Raw genomic sequence first — 17,359 nt, 5'->3', positions numbered from 1 at the left:
AAAAAAAAAAAAAAAAGAAAGAAAAGAGAGACATAACAACTGAAACTGAAGAAATTCAAAAAAATTATCAGAGACTACTACAAAACCCTATACTCAACAAAACTAGAAAATCTGGATGAAATGGATAAATTTCTAGACAGATACCAGATACCAAAATTAAATCAGAAACAGATAAACCATCTAAACAGTCCCATAACCCCTAGTGAAATAAAAGCGGTCATTAAAAGCCTCACAACCAAAAAAAGCCCAGGGCCGGGTGGTTTTGGTACAGAGTTCTATCAGAGCTTCAAAGAAGACCTAATACCAATACTCCTCAAACTATTCCACAAAACAAAAACAGAAGGAACACTACCTAATTCACTCTAGGAAGCCACAGTTATGCTGACAGAAAAACCACACAAAGACCCAACAAAGAGTGAGAACTTCAGACTAATTTCCCTTATGAATATCAATGCAAAAATACTCAATTAATTCTCACAAACTAAATCCAAGAACACATCAAAACCATCATTCACCATGTTCAAGTAGGTTTCATCCCAGGGATGCAAGGATAGTTCAATATACGGAAATCCATCAATGTAATCCACTATACAAAAAAACTCAAAGGAAAAAAAAACCACATGATCATCTTATTAGATGCTGAAAAAGCATTTGACAAAATTCAATACCCCTTCATGTTAAAAGTATTAGAAAGATCAGGAATTCAAGGCCCATACCTAAAAATAGTAATATACAGCAAACCAGTAGCCAGCATCAAACTAAATAGAGAGAAACTTGAAACAATCCCACTAAAATCAGGTAGACAGGGCTGCTCACTCTCTTCCTACTTATTCAATAGAATACTCAAAGTTCTAAGCCAGAGGAATTACACAACAAAAGGAGGTCAAAGGGATACAAATTATTTCTTAGAAAAAAAATAAAAATATCTAAGCTTTACAAAAGCCACTCTTATAGAAATGAACAAGCCATTCACAGGCTTGGAGGAAATATTACTTAGACACATGTATATATACACATTTACATGTATATACATGTATGTATCCAAGAAAGGACTTGTAGCAAACATATCAGTCTTTTAAAACACAGAGATAAAAAAACAGAAATGTCCATTGCAAATGCTCAGTGTGGTTATCACTCACAGAAAATTCATTTAAGCACAGAGATGCGCTAGTCTGCCTAAAGTGGAATGGTGCAGTGACAGTGACAGGAAAAAGGCCAACTAGAGATTTCCAACACCTTGGATACAAATGTAAAATTGTATCACCACTGGTCAATGACTTAGCAAACTCTGCTCTAGGTATTTACCAAGGACAAATGTCATTTTAAAGGCATACAAGAACAGCCTTTGAGTTTCCTCCTCAGCAGCCAACACTGGACACGCCCGGCCCACAGCAGGAGAATGGATAAGCAGTGGGACAGAGTCATGCAGTCAGACAGTACACAGGAGTACAGAGTGGACCGCTGCTTCATATGATAACACACATGAACCCCCAAAATACTGGCCCAAAAAGTAAATCAGCCAGGCGTGGTGGCGCAAGCCTTTAATCTCAGTGCGCAGAAGGCAGAGGCAGGATGATCTCTATGAGTTCAAGGCCAGCCTGCTCTACAGAGTGAGATCCAGGACATCCAAGGCTACAGAGATAAACCTTGTCTCGAAAATAAATAAATAAATAAGGCAGCAGCAGCAGCAGCAGCCAAGTGTAGAGACTACATACCACATGCATCAATGCTCTGGGGAAACAGTAACAGAATGCTGCTCTGCTAATGCCTGAAGCCTGGGGCTGCAGTTGAGGGTGACTGTCATGGGTCATAAAAGACTTATGGAAGTGTCCTATGTAATGGCCGTGTAGGTAAATTGGTGTTTAACTTGCCAAGACCACCATCAAAGTGTACACTTAAAATGGAGACATTATATCTACTGCTGGGAAACTAGATCTGAGTGCTTATCAGAAATGAACACTCTATTATTTAGGTACATACAGTGAAGACAGACATGTTTTCAAATCAAGATGATGAAAAACATAAAGTTAAAGAGAATTTATTCAAAAGAATAAGCACAAGCTGGGCATGGAGGCACACGCCTTTAATCCCAGCACCTGAGAGGTAGAGGCAGATAGATCTCGGAGTTGGAGTCTAGCCTGGTCTTACAGAGCAAGTTCCTGAATGGCCAGGGCTACATACACAGAGAAACACTGTCTCTAAAAAAACAAACAAAAGAAAGAAAAGAAAAATTAAGCACAGGGAATGGTCAATAGGGAGGCAGGGGATTAAAACTGGGTAGGGAGTCTCAATGCAAGGGTGGATTATTACCATTGATGGCCATGTTCTTGGATTTATTCATATCTGTGATTTGTCTCTTTTACTCTCTTTGAAGTCTTGAGTCTCAAGAAGCCCAGGAGGCCTTGAATTTACTGTGTTCAGAGAATGAACCTATGGCCTCCACCTCCTGCCTCTGGAAATTACAAGCATTTACCTTCAATTCAGGTCTTTGTGGGTTAATTATAATTTTAAATGAAGTAAGAAAGGCGCCACAGTGGAAGCAATGACAACTGAGTCACAATCAAGCCAATCCTATGGACCTGAGGTTTAGCTTTAGGAAAACAACAGGTGGCCACCTCACCCGTATATTTCCCAAGTCTCAGATGTAGGAAAGATGCGGATAAACCCTCCTCGCCGATCATTCTCCTCCTTCACCCTCCGGAGAACTTTGATCTAGGTACAGAGAGAGAGAATACAATAAGATAAAGAGTACCTACTTTGAAACCTGAAATCCTCATGGCTAAAAGACAAAAGCAAGGTTACACAGGAAGAAAACAACAAAAGCATATATGAAAGAATTATTAACATTTAGGATGTTCCTGAGGAGAAATTTCTCCTATCTAAAATCTTTCTCCTTTCAAGGCAAGATACGAGTTATTCATGAGTATTATGAACCACTCACTAATTTGCACCTAGCCCTGTGTTAACCCACCCACAAAGGCCTGAAATAAAAATAATCTTTACCTCCTCCATTGACAGACCAAGCACAGAGCCGCCTAACTTCCCCGGTACCTTCTCCCGGGCTGAGGCCACAAGGTTTTTCATTTCTGCATCACTGGCAGAGAGCGGACGGGAGCGCTAGGGGAAGAAGAGCAAAGCAAGGTTGAGGGGAGCAAGCTCTAGCATCTCCCCCTCACTCGTCCCCTCTGCATCAGCACAGTTCAAACCCGGAGACACTCAAATCTACAGCCTAGTGTCTACAATTAATCACTTAACCCCAAAGCCCAGGAAATGGAAAAGCTAATGAATAAAAAGTCAAGAGAAACAGTAGCAAACTGCTAACAACAGCTAGCCTTCAACTCACAGGGACTCACTGCCTCTGCCTCCCCGTGCTGGAATTATACGTGTGCACGACCACACCTGACCTGGAATCTAAGCCTTAAATAGCCCAGCTACTAGAACTGTAAGAATTATAGTTTTTGCTAAAGTAACCTACTGACATATTATAGTACTATAATTTTTCCCTTTAAATACAAGGAAACTAATTATACACTCATCTGCAAAACTAGCATGGAAGTTATAAAAACTAGATTTTTATAATGGGCAAAACTCCATGATAAAGCTGCCTATATAATGAAAAATTATTAAATCAACATTTGTCTAGTATTGACTGAGGTGTCTTCAACATCTAGAGAAGTAAATGAATATATATTATTAAATAGGTGAGTGGCTATGCTGGCATATAGCCCATATATTGAGAATTTAAAACTGCAGAAAAATTCTGGGAAACATTTTAATTCCCTTCAGTCTATAGGAATAAAGTGAGCAATAGTATTTACTGGAATCAACATGTTAAAGGGGGAATTTATACATTCAGACAGGAATATATCACTCTTGTAAATCTTTAAAGTGTGATATTACTTAGTAAAGAAATGAAATAGTAAATGAATAGCTTGAGGACTTTCTTCATGATCCCACACTATTTGAGAAAACAAATAAGCAAACAAGCTTATCAAGTTCACCTGTACAAGTACAGTTCTGATCAGAAAGCCACACAAAGCCACTGGCAATGAGTCTTCTAAAATCAAGTAGCTGTCCTGTTTGATGCTATCTAAGGTACTTTTAGTTCTGGTGGAGTTAGCAGATGGAACCCAGGGCCTTCATGTATAACTTCTCTACTACTAAGCAACATCCCCGGTCCTTCATTTCTTTGAGAGAGTATCTCAGGCTAGACTGAAACTAGATCCTCCCGCCTCAGCATCCTAAGCACTAACACTATGGGTGTGTGTCACCACACCTTCCAGTTAAAATCATCTCATGTAAATACAATGTAGACATGTGACTCATATGACTGCATACAAGTGAAGACTTTCATCAGTCGTCTAGACAGTTTGCTATGTAAGGCAACCCTGCAGTACGTTGCTAAAGTACTGAAGGGTGTTGATTCCCAGAGCAGCTTTCAGGAACACATCGCTGTATGTTGAAGAACATAGGACAAGCCAATAATAATGACAGTTTCTACCTAACACCTAATGATGACTTCTACCTTTGCTTCTTTTTAACATGGTGTTTAATCCATTAGGTCCTAAATGTTTCTTAACACTAACTTCATGGCACTCCTATAAAAAATTAATTAGCACTCTAAAACTCTTTTAAGTTTCCCCACAATCACTTTCAATACATGCCTCCTGTACCCCTGAGTACATGCATGGTTCTGTTCTTACCCACATCCTACTCTGGCCCTGGCTCCTATGTGCTCCTGGCTTACTTGAGCACTGGAAAGTAAGGAATGACAGGCAGCATTTCAGGCTGAGTAGTTTGAGGTAAGATAAAGGAAAGTATGACTTGAACTACAGATACATGAGAAAGAAGACAGAGAAAGAGAGATTAGGAGAGAGAAATCAATGTTTTGGAGTGTCACAGCACACTAGGATACCAAAAGTAAGCCTAAAAAGAAGAAAAAGAAAGAAGAGAGGAGGGAGAGGAAGAAGGAAGAGGAAAGGGAAGATAAAGAAGGGGAAGAGGAGGAGGAGGAACAAGAGAGAGAAGAAGAGGAAGAGGAAGAAGAGGAGGAAGAGGAAGAGAAAAAGAAATAATAATAATAATAATAATAATAATAATAATGATAACAATATATACAGATTGATCTGTTAAAGTACCACAATATCAAATTAAGGTAGGGCTGGGGTCAGTGGTAAAGTGCTTGTCTAGAATGAGAAAGGTCCTAATCTCGTCTATTACCAAACAAACAACACTTTTAAGGAAAAAGAGCCATCATATGGTTTTAACCTATAGTCCTGCTACAATATTGAAGAGGTAGGAATAATAAATTACAAATCCTAGTAGGCTCCATTGAAATGATAGGCCATCGCCTCTGGGAGATGAGGAGTTATTTACACCATCAAGGGCATACATTTTAAACTGTCAATTTATAGCTGGGTAAAAACTGTGACATGTAACATGCACTACAGCTCTCAAATGAATATTAACACAACTTTAGATTTAGAATCTACACAGAGAAGCAATGTCTGTATGTCTCGGCGTTACTGTTTGAGGAACCAACTGAGAATTTAAGAATGTAAAATGGGGCTGGAGAGATGGCTCAGAGGTTAAGAGCACTGAGAGGTTAAGAGCTCTTCCAGAGGTCCTGAGTTCAATTCCCAGCAACCACATAGTGACTCACAACCATCTGTAATGGGATCTGATGCCTTCTTCTGGTGTGTCTGAAGACAGCTACAGTGTACTCATATGCATAAAAACAATAAATCTTTAAAAAAAAAAAAAAAGAATGTAAAATGGCTGGGACAAAGGAACATGTGCGCTGACTCAAACAAGAAGAAGCAAGTAGTGAAGCCAAAAATTCTCTCTCAGCCTAACAAAGGCGGGCAAAATCCTGACCAATTAGAGACTCAGAATAAAGGAGAATTGCCCTAAGTGATACCATAATTGAAGCACAGATAATCTGAGACAAAGATCAAATATAAATCATAAGAATGCACAATTTTATAGACAAAGTTTGGAACTCAACAGTAAAAGCAAAAGAAGCTAGAAACTCTAACTCCTATGTACTGTGACTGACTGTTGAAAAAATTAAAGGTAAACACAGGAAACTAAAATGAATTAATGCTATCAAATGAAAGAAATGAGAAAAAGATCACATATCATTAAATATTGGTAGACTGGATCAAAAGATGGTTTCCATATAATGTTAATCACAAGCACACTTTGAAATGAAGACAAAAACATAGTAACTTAAGCAGGCTTGTATTATAAGGATATCAGACAAGCTCGCTAGAAATATGGAATGAATACAAATCAGCAGGTCTGAGAGGACTCATCTTGCTGGGAACTGGCTGTAAACCAACAACACACAACAAAACTGAGACAACAACAACACAACAAAGCTGAGACTGCAACAACTTAGCCGAATCACTTGTAGGAAGCACTGAGGTAGCAGCAGAGGACTAGAAAAAAATAAGTGAGGTGCCCATCTTCAAAAATATGTGCTCAGGACACCTAGCAGAGGAAAAGACAAACATTAAAGGAAAAGACCCACAAGCACTTCCTACCTGGCTCACTAAGCATGACAATGTAGAGTCTGCTTTATTTACTTTAAATAGGCTTTGAACACTTGACTTTTAGAACAAACTTACAAATCTTTTTTAAAAAGGATAACAAGGACTACAGCAGATATAGGATGGCTTTAATCTCTTGTATTTTATAGAACATTTGAGAAAGTTTGATATCATAATTATTCTAAATTTTATTTCCAAACAGGGAATTATTGTCATAATACAACAAACAGAATATATCGTAAAAACTGCAAAGTGTAAAAATATAACTAGAGCACCATATAAGTGGCAATAAATCAAGAAGTATCAATGAAGCATTATTTAGAATCTTCACTAATGTCTCAGAAGAGAAGCAAATAAATAAACCTTTGTGGTGATGACATGTGAGAGCATAACTGATAAATACCAGGCCAAGGAGACTCAACGTGTGAAGTGGACTGGGCCTTCTGAGGGCAAACCACGTGAAGACACTGAAAACACTCTCTAGCTTCCACACACATATGTATTTGTTCCAGAGTCTAGCTGCTAGGTACTGGCAGGGACTGAACATGAATCCAGGTTGCTGTCATTCTCAGATTCACCTGCTTTCCACAGCACCATCACAACCATTTTTCAGAAGGTGAAAACGTCAACTACAGACATTCAAGGGAAGAAATAATGCACATGGAGGTAGTAAAGTCAAAAAGAAAAGGCACACAGAGAAAACAGTACTAGAGAATTCATAATCCGACAGCCACAGCAAAGTCTACATGCTCAGAAACGTCTACTCTTTCCTCTCCTCTTGACATCTCCTTAGTTCTGATATGAAATCTGGGAGACACTGAGGGCTTCACTTCTAGAAAAACAGTGGCAAAGAGAGATAAAATCAGAGAATTCAACATTCAAACCAGGCTCAATAAAGCCAGAAAGGCCTCACATTATGTAGGCAAGTTTAAATGTGTAACTAGAGAAGAACCTTGCTAACCAAAACTACAAAAAAACAAACACACAGACACATTAAAAAAAAAAAAAAATCCCAAGTAATACAAGCAATGCAGCTACATGTAAAGGAATTGAAAATTATTCGGGGAACTAAGATTGGAATTACACATAAAGACAATGAACCAAACCAGAAGGCCATGGGATTTGCTCATCACCAGAATCAGTTCAAAGGCTATTCAGAATATAGGCTCTTTGGTTGGTTGGTTGGTTGGTTGGTTGGTTGGTTGGTTGGCTGGCTGGCTGGCTGGTTTGGAGTTTTGCTACAAACAGCAAATAACAGACAATTACTAAATACGAAATGTCCCATTCTGCAGAGTTTTGGACTCTACCATCATGTCGCTAAAATACTAAACCACATGAAGTGGTTATCAAGCATGACACTAGAGACTCTGAGGGCTTTGCTCACCATATAAATCACTTTACTGGAAGTGGGAGCTCAGAAGTTACCACTCAGGCTTCCAGCGTACCACTAACTGCACCAGAGAAGACAACTGTTAGGAAATGCATTACAGTTCTACCTATCGCAGCAAAATGGTACCAGAGCCCCAAACTGAGCAATACACAAGAAAATGGCAGTCAATTTCAAACATTGCTTACAGAGACAGTAAATGAGCAAAGGTTGATTGTGTGAAAAAAAAATTGTTTTTAATTTAAAAGTCACATCTAATGACAGCAGGTTCCTGAATTCAGTCACAAATAGACCAAATATCACCTGTGAAAAAAGCACAAACAAGCCCAACATTCCCTGTGAGGAGAGCACTAACACTAAGCTGCTGGGAGCAGTATGTCTCTTGGGAAACTGGAACCAGACAAAAACTTCTTGTGAACTGTAGTATTTTCTTACCAGAATATTTTGTATAAAAGGATGGATAAGCTCTGTTCATCACTTCAACCCAACTATCTGCCTTTATCACAGCATAATTCCCCTCAGGATGAGAGTCCTCAGTTACTGCAGCCCCTGCTCTCATGATCTGTAACTAAGAAGACATTGGTACACTTCTTTCCATGCATCTATTTTGTGTTTTCCAATTATATAAAAAGCAGGTTCACAATATATGTACCATCAAAGTCCATAGCTGAAGGCTTTCTACTTGTAAGTGGGAATAAAACTGAGTCACATCTCCCAACACTCAGAGCTCACCTGTATGATCTTTGATGACTGAACTTAGGCAGAAACTGGAAGCTCTAAGGGACAAACTGGAATAAAGCCTTACCTTCCCCTAATGGGCCTATGGTTCTCCATCTCCTAACAGGCCTATGGTCCTCCTTCTCCTAACAGGCCTATGGTCCTCCTTCTCCTAACAGGCCTATGGTCCTCCATCTCCTAACAGGCCTATGGTCCTCCATCTCCTAACAGGCCTATGGTTCTCCATCTCCTAACAGGCCTATGGTCCTCCTTCTCCTAACAGGCCTATGGTCCTCCTTCTCCTAAGAAGCCTATGGTTCTCCATCTCCTAACATGCCTATGGTCCTCCTTCTCCTAACAGGCCTATGGTTCTCCATCTCCTAACAGGCCTACGGTTTTCCATCTCCTAACAGGCCTATGGTCCTCCTTCTCCTAAGAGGCCTATGATTCTCCATCTCCTAACAGGCCTATGGTCCTCCATCTCCTGACAGGCCTATGGTCCTCCTTCTCCTGACAGGCCTATGGTCCTCCTTCTCCTGACAGGCCTATGGTTCTCCATCTCCTGACAGGACTATGGTTCTCCATCTCCTGACAGGACTATGGTTCTCCATCTCCTGACAGGCCTATGGTTCTCCATCTCCTAACAGGCCTATGGTTCTCCATCCATCTCCTGTATATAAGATATTATAAAGCACAAACCACATGCAAGAGTCCTGCCCTTGGTTGAAAAGTGAGAGCATTTTTCTCTAATATTGCTTTATTGCCATTCTTTGTGTTCCAACTTCAACTTCTCAGCACTGTCAGATACAGAAGACCCTGAAGTGAACCAGCCTGCCTAACAATCCTGCTTCATGCAGTACACAGAGCTCCTCCATAAGCCTTTATGTTTGTTTACTGCCCACCAGTAAACAAACAAACACTGGGTAAATTTTTGATGATTTGCAAAGAGTTGCCAATAAAAGCTGACCAGCAAGGTAAGACATGGATCCATTCTTTCAAGACTGAAATGCTGCCATCCCTAGAAGCAAAGCCTGGAAGAAATGACATCAAAGCTTTAAGAACCATTCCCAGCTCCAAGTCTGTGGCCCTTCCCAGGGATAGTTTGCAGGGGACAGTTAACTCGGGAATGTGACTGCTGAAGTTCTCATGAGAGCCAGGTTAATAACTCTCTACCTTTCTTCTTAAAATTACAAAAATCCCTTTCATCTATGATGATGCTCTGAGTAAGCATGGCTCTGATGCCTGGCTGTAATTCTAACCTGAAACAATACCTCTTACAATACAGTCCACCCTGTTCCACAGCACACTGCTGTCTAGGGAATTCTCAGAGCAGGGCTTACAGATAGGCAGCTGTGGGCCCACCCTAGCTCAAAGACATGTTAAGTTTGGCTTACAGTGGTTAGGTTTTGAATAAGCTAGTTGCCAATATTTAAAACAAAACCAAAAACAAACAAGAAAACCCCCAATTTCTGCTTTCTCTTGACAATAGGAGGCTCTCAGCATCACTGGCCCACACTGGAGCATGGCAATGATCAGCTAGACCATACCTGTCATCTGGGCTCTAGTTACCCTGTCACATCATCATGTTGTGCCTGCCCTTACTGTCCTTCACATTACCTGCCTGCAGGTCTAAGTATTTTGCAGGTATTTGCCTGCAAAAACCCTGTTCAAATATGAAGGTGTCTGAGACAGCAGTGCTCTACGTAAGATCAGAAAGCAGATGGACAAAGAGAAAGTATGGAGGAAAAGAGGCTGGGAGAAGGAAGAGTGGAGAGATGAAATGGAGGAAAGAGTGATGGAAAGGGAGAGAGAGAAGTGGATGCAGAAGAGCACAGGACAATTTAAAAGCCACAAGTCAAGGAATGGAGAACACTGCAATGAAATCAAGGCAGTCGTGGGGAAATAACAATAAAGCTCCTTGAAGACAGGCCAGCCTATAGGAGACAGCACCCGAGCCTGAGCAGCCAGGGAATCAAACCTGATGTGGAGGAAGGAGGCAGGCAGGTAGAGCTTCTTTAGTAAGAACACTAAGTAACATTACTCACATATGCAGACTGATGAAGCGAAGGAATAAGCAGACCCCAAACCAAAGTGCACAGAGACTAGAGCAGAACTTGACTGGAGGATGATCCTGGCTCAGCAGCTTCTTTAGGTAGCTATTTTTAACTTTGATCAGAGCTCATGACCAATGAGGGTCCCTTCAGAGAGGTTAGAGGACACACTGCTTCAATGGATCATCTTTACAAAACTAGTCGAAAGATTAGAAAAAGCCTTGTCATGCTTAAGAATTAGCATGCTCCCCTTGCCTTGTTTATGAGCATGTCAATCTGAGGGGAGAAATGGTGAGATGAAAGAGAGAAGGAAAGGTAGTGGAAAGAGAAAAGGTAGAATAAAAACAAGAAGTAAGTTACTGGGAAGCAACTGAAAGCATAAGCTACCAGCCACTGCTGAACAAATGCCCACATTCTTCTGCCCTAAGTGACTTCACAACCTTAGTGCTTAGCCCTCTCACTCCATCAGCTGCCACTCCTCAGGAAATCTTCTCTGAGCTTCATGCTCCTCAATTTGCTTACCTGAGGTTTCTGAAAAGGGTTCCGCCTGGAAGACTCAAAACTGGGATAAACTGACCGGTTGGATGCCCGCTGGGCAGGATCTTGGCACACAAATCCTGAATGGGGAATGAGCAGTATTAACAGCCACCCTTTTCTAAGAAATCAGCCTGTCTGGTTTGGTTCAAGCATCTTTAGACTCATCCTAAAGAGGATGAGGCTGACTTAAGAGCTAAATGTAATTCTCATTGACAGAGATGTGCCATTTTGATGACTCTCAAACAAATAAACAAATCATCTTTTTGAGACACATAAAGACACATCTTTTAAAGACACATCTTTTTGAGGTCATAAAGAAAAACATTTTATTCATATGTTTTAAAAGTAGCTTTCTGGATGGTGACTCAGGGAAAAATGTTTTTACCAGAAGGATCCAATAGTAAGTGTGCTATGTCCTGTTCTAACCTTCTGTGAATATAGAAGATGCCTACTGCTAATTTCTACAATGGGTTTTATGGCTGATTATCTCCAGCTTAAGAAACTGAATTTCCAACTGGTTTCACTTCCTTCCTAAAAGAACTAGATTTTCAACCAAAATGAGAAGAGTTGCTAGGTTTTACAATGCCTGCTGGTACAAGCACTAGCTCACATCAAATGGATTTCACTGTGTCGTTTTCTGGGAAATTTTAAAACCCAATAATAAATCCGAATCCTACCCACCTGACTGCCCATCTCCATTTCAAAGTTCTGGCTTATCTACTTAAAATGGGATTTCTTCCTCGGGCTGCTTTGGCTGTAACACTGCAGAGGGATCATGTTGAGACCAGCAGAGACTGTCAAGGAGAAATCCAGCCAGTCTCCCTTGTAACAGGGCCTCTTCACTTGGTTTCATTTTCCCAGCTAAGAGAAAAATATATTCTCTGCAGATCTTTGCTTAATTCTCTGCCTCAGCTCATAATTCCCATGCCCCAGGTCTCAGCCTTAGTTGTGGTTCAGCCCCAGGACAGGATGGAGCCAGGGGGAGTAGAAACATATAAACACTTCCCTGAAAATATAATTTTTTAGTACAAAACATTCAGCATGGCTTAGGAACTGCCAGTTGGCAACACCTACGGAGCCTGGCAAATGGAAGCTCTGGCTAATTTTTTGTGAGAGTCCAGTTCAGAACACACTGCTACTCACCTACAACAGTGAACATATCTGAGATCATACTGGCTTTAATCTTTAGGTCCAAAGGAGCATCACTAAGAGAACAGAGAAAGAAAAGAGCAATTCATCACTTTGTAGTTTAAGAGAAGAGCTGCCTTGTCATGGGTCTTGGTCCAGCAAAGTTCCAAATGGCAGAGAAGGAACACATACAGGACATCAAATCCACAGGAAAGGGGAGAGAAATCTGGGTGGAAAATAACAGAAATACAAGCCTTGTGCTAAACATCCTCTGTTAGGCAGGCCTAGCACCAACACACTGATTCCCTGATATGGAATGTTTTTCTCCAGATCTTGAGCAACTCAATTTGAGCAAGCCAGGGATCCCTGTGGGATTCAGAGGCTTGGACTGTCAGTGTACTTGTAAGTATATGAGCACCTCTCATTCAAATGATGTGATAGCACTTCATCCTTCACTCACTCACACACAAGTTGACATTTTGGGGACTGCGGTAACTCTTGGAAGTCTTCATTTTCTGTGCTAGTGCAATCTCACTAGGCTTGCAGGGTTATAAAACAGGGCAAAAAGAGCCAAACAAACCCTGTCCGCATATCACCATACAAGACAGTAGGAACCCATGTGGATGCTGGAACAGTGTGCACCAAAAACAAGAGGCCTTCATGGGACAGGGCTGCCCTAGAGCTTAGGTGCTTCTCCACGAACCACACCACTCTTGCTGCTGACCCCACTGTGTCCCTCTGGGATGTTTAACATCAGCTCCTGTATTTCACTGGGCAATCTGCCAAGGTGCAGTGCTAACAACTGAAGACACTGCCCAGCAGCACACCTCACACCTAAGGTGAGCCGAATCCCCACAACACCAAGTACTTAGCATGTCTTTATTTGATGACTTGGCATTCTGCCAGTCTCTCTCATCCTTAAAAGCCCAGCAGCTGGGTGGTCTCTGGCAGAAACCTCTAGGGTTTTCTGTTTAGAAAATCATAGCTAATAGAAATTCTGTCACTGCAGATGTAAGCACAGTCTCCTTTGGTGTTTAAAAAGTATACCTATTCCTTTCTAACAGATTTTATAGTTTTTAAAATTGTTAAAAGTTTTAGGCATTAACCTTAGGTGGACGTCAAGCCACAGAACTGAGCAAAAAGACTGTTCTTTGGTACCTTAGCCCAGTTTTACACCTCTACATAACTCTATCTTCCCCAAGAATAATTTACTTAGTACTGCAAAACAGAAGAACTTGGCTTGGATGGAGAAGTAGTGGTTGTTTTTAATTTGCTCTGGCTGTTCTAACCTCAAAGTTCCAGGGATGAGCAGAGATCAGTGAGCTGAAATTCTGAGATGCCATTAGTCCAGACAGAGGCAGTGAAGAGACCAAGTGCTTGGTGTTATTTTCATATTCGTGTTCTCTAATGCATAGTGTAAGCTTTGTTTATACTATTTACAGTTTGGGATGTCTGGCAGAATATTTCCTCAAAACTCTTGCTCTTTCCAATGAAGTAATTCGTGATTTTTTTTCGTGTTTCAAATGGTTTAGGAATGCAGTAAGAAGACACAGACTTATCTGAGCATTTTTGAAGAAATATCAAATAAGGATTATCCTTAAAAAGCCAAATAAATGACAAACATGTCATTTATTTACAAGCTGGCTGGGAAGTTAGGGGTCCCTGTTTCCCAGAGGGGTTTTGATAACATACCATAAACCATCTTGTTTTTTAAAAGTCTAGTCATTACCGTGTAAAAAAGTCTTTTACCACAAGAGAAATAATACCCCCCCTCCAAAAAATACAAAACATATTTTAGTGCCATGTTCAGGTTTTGTCCTTATTATTTGTTGATAGAACTGACTTACCAGGCCAAAGAAGGAGAGAGATTCACTTCCAACAACCATGGCTTCAGAGTATTATCTATGAGCACATCAAAGCCATACAGTTCTGGAAATACAACACAACATGCAAGATCATTTTCCATGCAAAGATCACATAGAGTCACTCAACTCCCATGAGGCCCAGAAACTCACTGAGCAGAAGCAGGAAGCAAAGAACCTGAAGTTCCAGAAACGCTAGTCTCCTCCAAAGGATAATGAGAAGAAACCACTAAAACCCAACATGCTATTGCTACTCCTGATTTCTACATACTGAGACTTAACACACAAGACCCCAATGTGTTTGAGGGTAAACAGTAAGGGAGGAAGCAAGCAAGAACACCTGTTACCAACGCCAGCCACATAGGGCTTGCTCTGCACTAGCCTCCTCTCTCCCCTCCCTGCCATACTCTGAAAACAGAAACATCCCCAGAAGGCACAACTCCAGGATCCTTCCTTAGCATTTTCTTAACTTTAAGATCTCATTCTGCAACCCAGCTCAGAAGACATCTAATTATACAGCATACTTATTTTTTCCCCTCTCCTACAGCTTCAGTTTCTTTTTGAAGAGAGAAAGTAAATTCAGCTGGACACAGAAGACATGGGCAAGTGGTAATGCAGGCTGTGACAAGCTATCTTGTATCACTAATACTGTTCAAGGCAAGGAAGGGGTCAAAGATCAACTTGCCATGGATTCTGGGTTCTTTGTTGATTCTCTTCCTCTACCTCTCCAGCTATGGCAAGAAGCAAGCTAATATCCACCGGGCATCTCTTCTCCTAGAATCCCTAGTTTTACTGTAAAACTAGACAGTGGGAGACCAGCATGGAGCCTCGAATATGACTGCTATGATCCGCATGGCAGGAAAGATAGTGGCACACGGTCCTTGGGATTCATACTCTAAACACATAGATTCAGATTCCCACTCTCTCCTAATATCAAGCCAAGTGTCACTCACTCAAACAAACCCTCCCTCACATCTCCTCTATAAGAGAAAACCTGCTACCTCAGAGCTCACATGAAAAGAAAACAAGCAGGGCTTTTCTAGAAATTTATTCTAACATAAATTTCCCTATTTCAAGATATTTTTTTTTTACTCTTTAATCTTAAGAAAAAAAAAAAACCTAGAAACATATAGTCTAGAACACAGAAACATAAAGCTATAATTCAGACCAAGAAACCTAGGACCGGAACTAAAGACCTGGCAGCCAGTCTGACACCATACAATGGCTTGGGGATGTCGCTTCAGTCTAAACCACATTCTTCAGGCTCCCTAATCTTTTCAAAAGTCACTGTCAATAAATGGATATTCAGACATGCTATAGCCTATTTTGACTGTATAAGTCAAATAGATATGCACGCTCTTTTTTATTTGCTTGCTTGAGACAGGCCTTGTTGTGCAACTCAGGCCAACCTCTAACTCATGATCCCCCTTACACAGTTTCCAAGTGCTGAGACTATAGACTAATCTAGACCTGGATATTCTAGTATTTTCATGAATATGTCAACTTATATAGTAACTAATTAAAACCATAGAAACCAATTAAAAACTAATAAAAGTTTGGGGCTTCATACATTTTCATGTAAGTATATAAAACTCACTTTAAGATATAAAGAGAAGGCAGTGCCTTCACCTGGCTTCTTTGGTAAGACATTCATGCTTTGTTCAGATGCCACATCTTTTCAATAGCTTTCCTAGTCTTCAGTCACAACAACACACTAATCCTCTCCTTAATCTGAGAAAAGATTTTGTCATGTGGCTCTAAATAAGGCATTTAAAAGGGGAAACATCTACAGGTATATTGGCATATATCTGCAATCACAGCATTTGGGAGGCTGAGACTGGAAGATCAGGAGATGAACCTGAGTTTGGGCTACACATCAAGATGAAAGGAAGGAAAGAGAAGGGAGGGAGGGAAGGATGGGGGTGAGGAAAAGGACAGAAAAAGGAACAAAGGAAGAAAGGGAGGGAGGGAGGGAAGGAAACAGAAAAACAATGTATAATCTACAAGTCCTGTAGCATTACACAAGCAAGATACAGGATATGATACAAGAAAACATTCCCTACCATTTTTAAGAGCAGAAGCACAGGATTCAACTCCTCATAAAATAATATTTAAGAACAGCATGAAGAACACAATGACAATAATGAATGATGCACATAAAGTATGTAGACAGAACCAGCCACAAAAGAAGACCAATGCAAGACGGATCAACCGACAGTCAGCGAGAGCCGCCATTTCAACACTCCACACTGAGGTTTAAGCAGTCATACTTAACCTCTTCACTGCATCAGAGGCAAATTCTAAGAACTCACATTCAGCTAAAAATCTGAAAAACAATGTTCTAGGAAAAGGAAAACATATCTTAAAGTGAAAAAAACCACTTTCCCAGCAGTAAACTAACTTTTCCTCCTGGGATAAAAGCTGCTGGGATAGCAGCGCCTATGGACTGTGCCATGCTCGAGTCAACCGAGCCTCAATCTAACTACACCTAGACCGGGCTTGAACCTATAATCATGTGAGAGTTGGGGAAGCAATGCATGTTGCTATGTGACAAGAGAGTGCCAGATCCAATGCACCTTAGTAAGGCTGGCCTGTTGTTGGGAGTGGGGTGTATCAGATCAAACTCTTGAAACAACCAGCTCAACAAAGACACTGAGGGCCCTCTTCTCGTTAATTCAACCAATCATTTCTACTCCTTTAAGAGGTTTAATTTAGGAATGATGAGATAGATGAGTCTTAAAGATACAGACTGATGAATCTTGGAATTGGGTACATCCATATAATCCACACTCATATGAAGGGACACGCCGAGCACTTTCATCACCTAGGAAGGCCCCTCAAGCTTCTTCCTGGTAGATAGCTTGTTCCTGCCTCGTCCATGACAACCATTAGCCATTACTTTCAATTCTTCCATCATCAATTCGTTCTATCTATTCCAGAATTTCATATAAATGGAGATCATACAGTATATACTCGTTTGTGTCTAGCTTCTTGTATTATATGAACCACTTTTTTGAGGCACATCTGTCAGGAATTCCTTTTAAGGAAGATGTATAGAGGTACATAACTTATGTGTAATAAAATTCACTTCTTTAAAAGTGACTCTTGAAAAGTGTCCAGCTG

The 17,359-nt window shown here is 40.6% G+C and overlaps 1 protein-coding gene across 10 annotated transcripts in view; it reads right to left on the bottom strand.

The window, feature by feature from the left end:
• Window positions 1–17,359, bottom strand: part of Ttll5 (tubulin tyrosine ligase like 5) — a 233,455-nt gene that overhangs the window by 157,221 nt on the left and 58,875 nt on the right. For all 10 annotated transcript variants that reach the window (XM_031356632.1, XM_031356634.1, XM_031356637.1 and 7 more), the window contains 5 exons: window positions 14,222–14,303; window positions 12,390–12,451; window positions 11,232–11,326; window positions 3,004–3,117; window positions 2,621–2,712 (listed from right to left, as the gene is read on the bottom strand). In XM_031356632.1, coding sequence (XP_031212492.1) covers window positions 2,621–2,712; window positions 3,004–3,117; window positions 11,232–11,326; window positions 12,390–12,451; window positions 14,222–14,303 — 445 coding nt within the window. The remainder of the gene's footprint in view (window positions 1–2,620; window positions 2,713–3,003; window positions 3,118–11,231; window positions 11,327–12,389; window positions 12,452–14,221; window positions 14,304–17,359) is intronic.

This window comes from Mastomys coucha, unplaced genomic scaffold (genome assembly GCF_008632895.1).
Source record: "Mastomys coucha isolate ucsf_1 unplaced genomic scaffold, UCSF_Mcou_1 pScaffold6, whole genome shotgun sequence".
NCBI lineage: Eukaryota > Metazoa > Chordata > Mammalia > Rodentia > Muridae > Mastomys > Mastomys coucha.
This window is presented reverse-complemented; position numbering and strand designations above follow the sequence as displayed.